Source organism: Sphaerodactylus townsendi, linkage group LG01 (assembly GCF_021028975.2).
Source record: "Sphaerodactylus townsendi isolate TG3544 linkage group LG01, MPM_Stown_v2.3, whole genome shotgun sequence".
Classification (NCBI taxonomy): Eukaryota; Metazoa; Chordata; class Lepidosauria; order Squamata; family Sphaerodactylidae; genus Sphaerodactylus; species Sphaerodactylus townsendi.
In genome coordinates this window covers 26,083,406-26,094,526 of record NC_059425.1, presented here as the reverse complement: position 1 = coordinate 26,094,526, position 11,121 = coordinate 26,083,406, and the positions used below count along the sequence as shown (strand labels likewise).

The 11,121-nt window shown below is 44.4% G+C and overlaps 1 protein-coding gene across 2 annotated transcripts; it reads right to left on the bottom strand.

The window, feature by feature from the left end:
- Positions 1-10,152, bottom strand: LOC125442985 (FGF1 intracellular binding protein). 2 transcript variants are annotated; one of them, XM_048514822.1, is made up of 11 exons: positions 10,091-10,152; positions 9,312-9,495; positions 7,309-7,507; positions 6,400-6,526; positions 5,548-5,648; positions 5,217-5,350; positions 2,880-2,988; positions 2,010-2,073; positions 1,203-1,289; positions 545-642; positions 1-271 (listed from the first exon to the last, which is right to left on the bottom strand). In XM_048514822.1, the coding sequence occupies exons 2-11, from the start codon at positions 9,394-9,396 to the stop codon at positions 202-204; spliced, it is 1,074 nt and encodes a 357-aa protein (XP_048370779.1). In that variant the 5' UTR covers positions 9,397-9,495; positions 10,091-10,152; the 3' UTR covers positions 1-201. The 2 variants fall into 2 exon arrangements, with proteins under 2 accessions (XP_048370779.1, XP_048370769.1); XM_048514812.1 differs by lacking the exon at positions 10,091-10,152 and adding an exon at positions 9,834-9,994.
- Between the last annotated feature and the right edge of the window lie 969 nt (positions 10,153-11,121).

Genomic DNA, 11,121 nt, shown 5'->3' with positions numbered 1-11,121 from the left:
TTGTAAGAACTCCTTTATTTAATACAAACTGGTTTTAGCCCCCTGCCTTGGAAGACTGGGAATGGTGTGTGAATGAGAGAGAGATGAGATGCAACCAGCAAAGAGACCCATTCCAGCTGGGCTTGTACCCTCTTTGGCCATGAACTCTTCTCTTTCCTGGGGGGGGGGGGGGGAAGGCAAACAAAACCCAACCACAGCTGTTCAGTCATGGTACATCTTCAGAAGACAAGCTTTGAGTGTGCCCATGTATCTCTCCCACAGTGCCTGGTGCCTGCGAAGAAAGGGAAAAGAAAGGTGTGATATTTCAAGCTTCTGAAACTGGGGAGGAGCACTTTGTCCTTTCAAGATGAAAACACGCCCCCTGCCATGGCCTTCCTTCTAAAGAAAAGCAAATGAATAACGGTACAAAGGCAACAAGATTTAACTGGCACTTCTAAACGGCCCTTCTCTCCTGAGGCCAAAGGACTTGATGGCAAGGGAAGGCTGGGGAGGATGTCTGCTGCCAGGGCAATTCACCATTTGGGCCCTAGCAAATTCAACAAACCTGAAAGCATCTAGTGAGTGAGCGCAAGCTGTGTACTGCGTCAGGAAGAGGCGCACATCGTTCGGACTCCACTTGTCTGACCGAAAGGGCTCCACGAACTGCAAAAGAAATCAACCAGTCATGGGGGGAGGGGAAGTAGGCCCTATTTTCAAGGGAGAGAAAAAAAAACCCAACACATTTTGCAACATCTAAATTTTCCACAGAAGTTCTGACCCCCCCCCCTACTTATTCTTGACATGTTATGAGCACGCTGACATTGTTCCACACAGCCATTACTGCTTATATCTTGATTCATTTGAACCAGAAACAATTTTCTGAGAAACTCTACTTTGGACTGTGTGGAAACAAGAAGGTATCTTTGAGGATGCACAGAGCACATAAAATGCTCTTGTTGATACCTACAGGACATGAAGGGTGCAAATTCAAGCCAGGCATACCTATAGCACCATTACTGACCATCTGAGAGGCAAATTATGGGTATGGGGCCTGTAGTATCCAGGGAGGGCCCTTACCAACCAATATGGAAGAACTTGATTGGTTGCTAAGAGTATGCATGTATAACTCATACAAATGACATACAGAGGGAGGAGTTATTGTACATGAATCCCTAACCATCATTCCTGGACAGACACACAGTACACCGAAGGGCATTGCTTACCTTCTCCACCAGATCAACAAAAAAGTCCCGTACATCTTTGCTGTGAGTAAGTTTCGAGGCAATGTTGATCAGGGCCCGGGAGAGATTCTGCAAAGGGGTACAAGAAAGTGATAGAGATCCCATGTCTCTCCTGTGGCACAAAGTGCTAAGATGAAGTATTACAGTAAAAGCTCTGTTCATGAACGGAGTTCGATCTGGACAGAAGTCAGTTTTAGGCAGCCTGCTCAGGGTTGACTCAGCTTTCCATCCTTCGAAGGCCAGTAAAATGAGTACCCAGTTTGCTGGAGGGTAAAGTGTAAATGACTGGGGAAGGCAAATGGCAAACCACCCTTTAAACAAAATCCTTCATGATGTGACATCATCCCATGAGTTAGTAATGAGTCTGTGGTTGCATGGGGACTTCCTTTACCGTTACCTTTTACAGGCTGAACCCCACTCTTATTTGCTGGTCTATATTGTCCAAAGCACAACAGCTCTCTCTGCAGGTCAACAGAGAGATAACAGCCTTCGTACAGGCACAGATTTTGGAAGCGAGGGTGGTTTGGGGCAGCTCACATCCACCAGTTGGAGCTGAACATTGATATTTGTTACTTGAAATACTGTTTGATACTGCTGTTATGTGTTATGTTATTGATTGATATTTTGCTGTGCACCGTCCTGAGCCTTTCAAGGAAGGGCAGTATACAAATTAAAGCTCCATTCCATTCCATTATGGGGCAAGGGCTGTAAATGAAAAGGGGTGGCACGGCCCCTTGACACTAAGAAATGGAATCACAGCAGAGCTCCCTCCCACTTTCCACAGCGCACCTTAAAATTGGCTTCCATCTCACTGAACACTGAAATCTTCCCCCTCAAGGATGTGCACACCAGGCTGTGTAGGAACAGACAAAGAGAAAGGTCAGGAGTAAGGGGAGGCTGGAATTCTAAGCCCGAAACCTATTATGCAGCACCAGGCCAGAAGAATGTGGAAAGAACAGTATTCCTCTGAGCATGTGCAAAGACAATTCCCAACACTCTGAACGAGGTGGGGTTTCTAGGGAAGCCAGAGCTAAGTACCTGTCTCTTTAGAAATTAACCCACAACAGATAATGCAGGAGAACAGAAGAACATTTAAGTCCTCCAAAGAACACAGGAGAACATTTAAGACCTCAATAGGTTGCCAGTAGCCCCCTACATTCACACCTACGCATTCAGTTTCAGTTTCTAAGTTTTCAACACCTTCCCCCATAGGAGCACATTCAAGACTGCAAGTTATCAGTGGACAGGGCAAGGGCTGAATTTGGCATCCTTTTTTTTTTAAGTGACCTGTTTGCTTTCATTGTTTTTTAGCACAGTCTAAGCCATTGAAGCAGTTACACCCTTTAAACTCTGTTCAGAATCTGCACTGGTAAAAACCTCATCTTGCCTTTCGGACTCCCTGCCTGGTATTCTCTCTCTCTCCGCTGCATGCCTGCTCATTAGGAAATTCCAGGGTATTTTGCAAAAACAAAGCAACTATCCAACTGGATGGATGTGTTCTCCTTTCTGTCTGAAATCAGTGCGAAATAGACACAGTCCCCAGGGGAACTCAGCAAGGCACACCTCCTGCATTGTAGATCCCATTCCTCTCCAGAAATAGAGGACGGCAAAATCCCTGCCTGCCCCTCCAGTGACATCTGTCCAGCCCAGCAGAAATACCTTTTGTGCAGATCCAACATGTCTTTATCTGTTATCAGAATTTTTAGCTCCTTCAGCCCCTGCAAGAATTCCTTGTCAAGGTCGACATCCATGTCATCCACGTTGGTATCTGCCAAAACAAAACAGACAGCAACTGAAATGACAGAGTTTGTGTCCATGCGTGCTCAGACTCAGTTGGACTGGATGACCTTTGAGGTCCCTTCCTGCTCTAAGTTTCTAACCCTAGACTGGCTCATCCTGAAAATTTTGTCTGGTAGCAGAAAAGGCATGGAGAAAGATGAAGAACAGAAAGACATTTGCAAAGACTTAATCAAACGGAAGCTTCACATAAAGAGGAAGTATATCTCTAAGTATCCAGTGCTGAGGACAAACAACAATGTGAGGCTATGATATCCAAGCCTTGCAGGTAGGTTTCAAAAAGCATCTGGTTGGGTTGCAGTACGGCATGGAATGCTGTATTAGAAGGCAGGAACCTTTGGTACGATCCAGCAAGACAATTCCTGTACCCTGGAAGAGGCAAAAATCTTTCTTCGCAACTTCTTTGCAAAGTGCTGCCCAGCCAAGTCACGATTTGGCTGTATTTCTCCATGTTCTAGCCGCTGGCCCCATCCTTGCCCGCCCTGCAGGCAGCAGGGTGGACGCATCCATGCGCTTCTCAGAATGAGCGGAGTAAAAGGTTAAAAAACCCAATATATGCAGTGTTATCTTTATTTTAAATGTCAAAAATTATTTGCGGCTCCAAGTGTTTTCTTTTCCCATGGAAAATGGGTCCAAATGGCTCTTTGAGTGTTAAAGGTTCCCTACCCCTGTTCTAGAAGGTCCATGGGCTCAATGAAGTTGGGGTCCCCAGTCTTACAGGTTAGATAGATGAGCACCCAAGCCAGGTCCTTCTCGGTGATAGCCCTCCTCCATAGAAGCTCATCTGGCTCCAAACTTACAATCTTTTAGGTGCTTTTATTTTCTGAGAACTTTCAAATAAAACTCCAGGATGGACATCCACCACTTTTTGGATAGAATCATTATTGCGATGGCTGTTTCAATGCTGTAGTATATTTGGGGTTTTTAAGATTTTGTGATTCTTCTGAACTTTTAATTGGTGCCTACATTTTTGTGTGGAATTTATGGTTTTCTGTGTCTTTTTGTCTGACAATGTCATTGGCACTAAGTAGAGCAGTACAGACTAAAAACCCACAAACAATATTTTTACTGTGATGCAATTTCTCATTATCTATAGATCTATTTTTATCCTGTTTTGTTACTCTGCCATTTTTATTGTTATTTATCCAGCTGTCAGCTTCTTCAGCAACATTTTTATGGAGAGGCAGAACAGAACGTTTTAAATTGAATAAACTGGGCTAGTCCAGGGGATAAACAGCTTCATTATCCCTGGCTTATATGGAGACATCCAGTCCCTGCTAAGATGAGGTAAAACTCACTTTACAAACAAAATTTAAAGTGGCATTTCCTAAATACACATTTGTAGGTTAGGGATTTGAGGTGATCAGGAAGCTGACTGACTGCAGGATACAAGCCTACAAGTCTCCACTCTTCAAAAGACAGATAAAACTGTCCACTTTCCTTTAGGCAGAGAGTCCCTGCCCCCACTGCTACAGAGAGCTCTATGGAGAGAACTCTATTTTCATGTTAGCAAGATGGGTATACACAGCACAGCACTTCCAGACCTGAGGTGCTATTTGGTGATCAGCAGGGATCCCTAGGCCCCAGTTTGAGAAATGCATCCATGGCAGTATCAAAAGATTTGACTGTCCGTTTACATCAGCCTCACCTGTGACTCAAAGTATCTGTTAAGAAAGTGCAGTCTACGGCCAAACCTGAATGCCTTTCAGGAAACAGCAAAGACTTTGCATTTGGGCAAGAATTCTATCTTTTTCATCCTAGCCTTCTCCATGGAGCTCTTGGCACTTTACATAGTTTTCCTTTCCTCCATTTCATCCTAATGGATTCGGATATGAGAATCATGGCTGGCCAGGGATCTGACTCTGGGGCAGATTCCGCATGGGCCAAAACCGGCGGTGTGAAAACGGTGTAAATGCTTTTACACAGTTTAAAACCATTTTACACCATTTTCACACCGCTCTTTTTGATCCATGTGGAATCCACTTGGACCTCCCAGGTCCTGATCCAACAAACATCCTAAGCACAGTCTCTCAACAGGAAAACTGTAATTTTTATGAAATGCTTGTATTTCACATGGGCATTCTCCTTCTCGTATATTCCCTTACTGCTTTACTTGTTACAAAGTCTTTGGAAATGGCAAATATGAAGTGTGAGGGGATGGGAGCTTTACTTCCAAACCACAATGGGGGCCATACTCACCCACCGCTCCCAAAGTCCAGTTCTGGATCATCTGCTCAGCACAGAATGCAAAATCTTCAAATGTCAAGAACTGCAGCTTCTTTTTCCCCGTCTCAAACCGACTGTTGGCAAAGAAGACGATGGCTGCATAATCTCTGACAAAAGGAATAACAGCATTTGATAAGAGGAGTGTTACTACAGATACTGGCCTCTTCTCTCCTGTCCTTCCCCCCAGCCTTTGGTGTCCCACCAGTCAAAAGGACTACAGTATGTGCCTCCCTCTCTGGGCAGACAAGACCATAGAGAAGAGCAATAATACATATACACCATGGTGTTCTATACTGCTCCATACCTGGCTAGCCGGTCAGAAAGCAGGAAGTGTTGCTGAATATTTTCCACCAGGGATCCACGGAGCTCCTCGACTGCCTTGAAGACCCGCTTGAAATTGTCAAACTGAAACAGAAGGCAGTTGTCACGCCGCCATCCATGCCACGGACCAACCTGTTTAATAGCCAGCATCTCTCTTCAGGGAATCCTGGCAACTATAGTTCTGTGATCGATCATGAATCTACAGCAAACAACACCCTTAAACTACAATTCCCAAGATGGTTGAGTGGGAAGCCATGAAAGTTAAATTGCTATAAAAATTGGTGTGTCTAAAGGTCTAGCATATACATCACCACCCAAGGAGATGATAACCTCACTGCAAAAAAGCTTGCAGGACTATATCCTCTTCATGATAAAGATGACAGGAGATTTGTGAATTCATCTGCCATTCCCTGGACTGTCTTTGTTGTAGAATGCTCCACTTGGGCCCTAGTGCCTACCTAGTTCTGTCCCCAAGCCACTAGGACCCAAGTGGAGCATTCTAGAACAAAGAGGGTAAAGGAAATGGTGGATGACTTCACAAATCTCCTGTCATCTTTATCGTGAACAGGGTATAGATTTACAAATCATAGACAAGGGACCAAGTATGACAACTCCCCCGTTAGCCTTGGATACCCACATCCCAGGATTCTCCTTATCATACCAATTTTTCTAACATGTGTATTGTGACTTTTTACACTTTCCAAAGGGCAATCAATTGGGGAATTGGGGGGGGGGGGGAGTAGAGGTAATCCCACCAGCCTTCAACATAGACTGAATGTCCCAAACATTGATGAGAAGTGGCAGGAGTGGATGTGATGAGTCACAACAGAGGCACCTGTCGACGGCAACTCTTGAGCGTCACTCCTGTTTTGACACTGATGTCATCCAGGTCTTTCTTGGTGCCCTTGGAGAGTTTCTTGCCCAGCACTTCCCGCACAAAGGCTTCATCAAAGGCGTAATACCTGGTGTGAAAGGACAATGTCAAGGATGGGAGAAGCCTTATCAAGGGATCTAGTAGGGATCTGCATTTTCAGTCAATTCTTCAGTTATTCTCTGCTTTGAGGAGTGGCTAGATCTCTGGAATGGCTTACGGCACGTAAAATGCAGCACTGAACAAGAAGAGAGGCTATCTTAGAATGGATCTCTTTTACGGGATCAGCTTAGAATCACGAAGTTGGAAGAGACCCTTATGGTCCACCCCGTACTCTGCAAGAATAAACAATCAAAGCACCCCTGACAGATGGCCATCCAGCCTCTGTTTAAAAGCTTCCAAAGAGGGAGACTCCAACATACTCTGAGGCAATGTATCGCACTGTCGAACAGCCCTTACCATCAGGAAGTTCCTCCTAATGTTTAGGTGGAATCTTTTATCTGGTACTTTGAATCCATTAATCTTTGTCCCAGTCTCTGGAGCAGCAGAAAACAAGCTGGCTCCAACTTCAACATGACAATTCTTCAAATATTTAAACATGGCTATCACATCACCCCTTAACCTTCTCTTCGCCAGACTAAACATGCCTAGCTCCCTAAGCTGCTCCTCGTAGGGCATGGAATTCAGACCTTTTACTTTTTTGGTTGTCCTCCTCTGGACCCATTCCAACTTGTCAATATCCTTCCAGAATTGTGGTGTCCAGAACTGGACACAGTATTCCACCTTCCAGCCTATGTCTTTCCTCCAGGAGACCACATTGCATAGACCCTTGCCCTAGTCTGGCTCTCCAGTCCAGCCCTCTATCTCACCCACCTTTCAATCAACATGGTCTGGCGATAAGGGGGTATTTGGAAGAGCAGCTGGTTCAACAGCTTGGGGGGTGAGTGAAGGAGGCGCTCCAGCATGTAGAAAGTTCGGTAGTGATCCATGGTGTCGCTCTGGAGCACGTCCATTGTCGCCCCCGTTTGCTCCAGAATTCCACTGCGCAGACGGAGCGTCACGGCATCATTCACTACAGAACAGCAAAGAAGGACAAAAGCTGATCTCAGTAACCCACAGGGCAACCAACAACTAGGAGGGAGTAGGGCTAAAAATGTGTGAAATATCTTTCCTCTTCTGACTGCCACTCTTGATCCTGAAATGCTCTTTCAATCAACTGTTCATTATCCCTCATTCTCCAAACTTCCTCCCAGAATACCTTATGGGGTTCTGCCTTGCTTTCTTTCTTGAAATCCCACCTCAAATTCATCTTTGACTGTAAGATTTCTGACTGGTCAACTCTCATGTATTTATTCAGAACATCTGTAGGCCAGTTATGCTGGAGGCCGCTCACCACGATAAAACAAAGTCAATCAAGCAAACCGACAACAATAAAATCTAATCATACCAAGAAAATCTTTTGAATCAGCGACATAAACAAAACAAATGAGGTTAATACAATGTCAGTAAATACAGCCAAGAAAAACAAGCCATAAAAGCCTAGAGAGGGTAAACTAAAATAATATTGATAAAGTAGTCCTCAAGCTCAGAACAGACTGTAGAAACAATTACAAGAGTTCAAGCCACTTAGAAGAGACCCGAATGAAGAGAAATGTCCTGGTCTGACATCTAGAAGGAAAGGAAAGTAGGTGCCAGTTGAGTCTGAAAGGGGGTGGCATTCCAAAGGTGAGGTGCCACCACCAAAACATGCAACCAACAATTCCCAAATGCAATCCAATGTAAGTATGTAATACATCTCCCACACAGCTTCCTTCCCCCTATTGCTTTTCTCAGGGTGGAATTATTTCACATTAAGTTTGCTGAAGCAAAAACAAGCAGGAGTCTTGCAGCACCTTAAAGATGAATACGTTTTAAATCCTATGTCCCATCTCCAGAATTTCAAATTCTGTAGCAGGGGTAGCCCTCTGAGTGGAATTGGGAAAATCATCTCTTGGAGCTCCAACTTAGGTGGAAGCCTCTTCTCTTAAAGTTAAAATGATATGCTCCAATACCCAAGAGGGCTACTTTGGATTGATCAGGGGGATTCTAATGTTTGGGATAAAGTTGTAGATCTTCAGTGCTTCAATCTTCCCTTGGACTCCCTTCAATTAGTCACCAGATAGGAAGCAAAAAGTACAGAAGAGGGCAACCAAGATGATTAGGGGGCTGAAGCACTTTCCCTATGAGGAAAGTCGGAAAAGTCCGGGACTTTTCAGTTTTAGAAAAGAGATGACTAGTGGGGCATATGATAAGAGGTTTGTAAAATTATGCACAGGTGGAAAGAGTTGATAAGGGACCTTTTTCTCCCTCTTCCAAAATACTAGACATTGAGGGCAGCTAATGAAGCTGATAGGCAATAGATTCAAGATGAACAAAAGGAAACACTTCTTTACTCTGCAAGCAATTAAAATGTGGCACTTGCTGCCAGAGGATGTAGGGATGGCCACAGGCATAGACAGCTTTAAAAAGGGATTAGACAGATTCATGAAAAATAGGTGGTTACTAGCCATGCTGGATAAGGGGACCTCATGTTCAATTTGAATCCCAGGGCCAGGAGGCATTATCACGGGAAGGCCTCAGCCTCTGTACCTATTGAACCTGAGTCCAGAGGAACTGATTGGTCACTGTGTGAAACAGGGTGCTGGACCCAATGGATCACTGGTTTGACCCAGCAGGGCTCTTCTTATTAAACTTGGCCCCTGATATCAAAACCCACTCCTTAAAGTAGAATCATTAGGACTACTACAGTGGCAACTGCCCACTTGTACAAATCTTGCTTTAACCATTACAACCCCACTTTACCACCCCCAAAAAAGAGAATGGAATGTAGGACTCACCCGAATACCCATCCAGCCAGAGCTGATAGACTTCCTCATCGATCAGGGTGGTGTTCCCCACAAAGATGTCCAGATTATTGGTCATGGCACATGAAGCTAGATCCCCCTGGCCTGGGCTTTGCCACGGATTCCTCAGCTCCTAGCAGCCCCACTTAGAGACCTCAGAAACTGAGACAGGCAGGTGCTAAGAACAAAGAAAAGAGCAGAACTGTTCCCAAAATACAGCTTTCACAACCACAAAGCAGGCTTACTATTTATATCTTTTATTTATACCTCACCCCAATCCTAAGGGGCACAGAGCAATTCCCCCTACAAATTTTCAAAGCAGGAAGATGTAAAAAGCTGGATGAAGGGTGTGTGTGTGTGAAGGGTTAACTGTATTTATAAAGTGAAAAGGGCCCCTGCAGAAACAATCCCCATATAATTCTGCCAGCAATGTGGGCAAAAATGTCTTGCCCTGTCACCAGAGGTTTAATGAACAGCTGAAGCTTTTCATATCACAAAGGTAAATAGTATCATCACCTGGTAAATAACCACCCCTTAAGCCTAGGGCAAAAAGGCAGGACTTCTTCCTTTTTTCCTGATCCTATCCGATCCCTAACTTTAACTAGTCCTGTGCCCTACACTTCAGAGTACCCCAGAGACCTCTGCTCCCGCCCCCCTCCAGGCCAAGAAAAGGCAGAAATCCTAGTTCCAACAACCCGATTTAACTGACCCAGAGAACCTCCCCCACCCCCCCCACCCCGCTCCTTCTCAACAACTGAGATCCCCTTCTGTACCCATAGTCGCAGACTTGGATAGTGCTTTTTCACATGACCAGTCTCAGCATTCGACTTCCGGGTCACTCGAGGCTGAGGATGCACGCACGCGCAACTCTGCCAATACACCGGTGCCTGGAATCCATGCTTGATACTGGCAGGGAGACCAATGATGCTTAACCTAACCAGGGAACAAATAAGCTTGATACTGTTGTGTTGTATTATTATGTTTATATTCTGAGCCGCCTCGAGTCCCTTAGGAGATTGGCGGAGTAGAAATGCAGAAGTGAATAAATAAAATACATTAATTGCGCCAGCACACACAAGGCGGGGTTGATCAATTTGGGGGAATCATTCGTATTGTAATCGGTCTAAATGAGGAGAGAGGTGTGTGGATGTGAGCCTGTGGTGTTGGAAGAAACCGGCACTCGAAAGCATTGGGGTTCGTGGGTGGATCTATCACAGTACTTAAAAGCACAAGTAATGGCATATAATTAATGCAATATGTTTATTGTTAATAGAAAATAGAAAACTATGATAAATATTAATAAGTATTATTAGCATGCACTGCAAGCATCACTGTATTATTGTGTCTGAAATATTATTTTTTTATATTATTACATCTTTGCCATAGATGCTCTAGGTGACCTTGGACCCGTCACTCACAGGATAGTTTTGTGAGGATGAAGTGGAGGGGGATGGGGAGAACAATGTTGTGAACTGTTTTGGATTCCCACTGGAGGAAACCAGGGTATAAATGTCTAAATAAATAAAATAACTGAGGAGGAGAGAGAGCTTAGCTGACACATAGCTGGCAGTTCTTCTAAAGTACCTGATGAAAGACTCCTCAGTTATCTTAAAAGTCATGGGATAAGATTTCAAAGTTAGCAAAATGACAGAAAGCAAGGTGTAAAAATAAATGGATTTCAAATCAGTGGATTTCAAAGTTGGCAAAATGACAGAAAGCAAGGAGTAAAAATAAATGGATCATTCTTGCAGCAGAAAGAATAAAGTATTATGGACCTACTAGGATTCGTATTGGGGCCAATGCT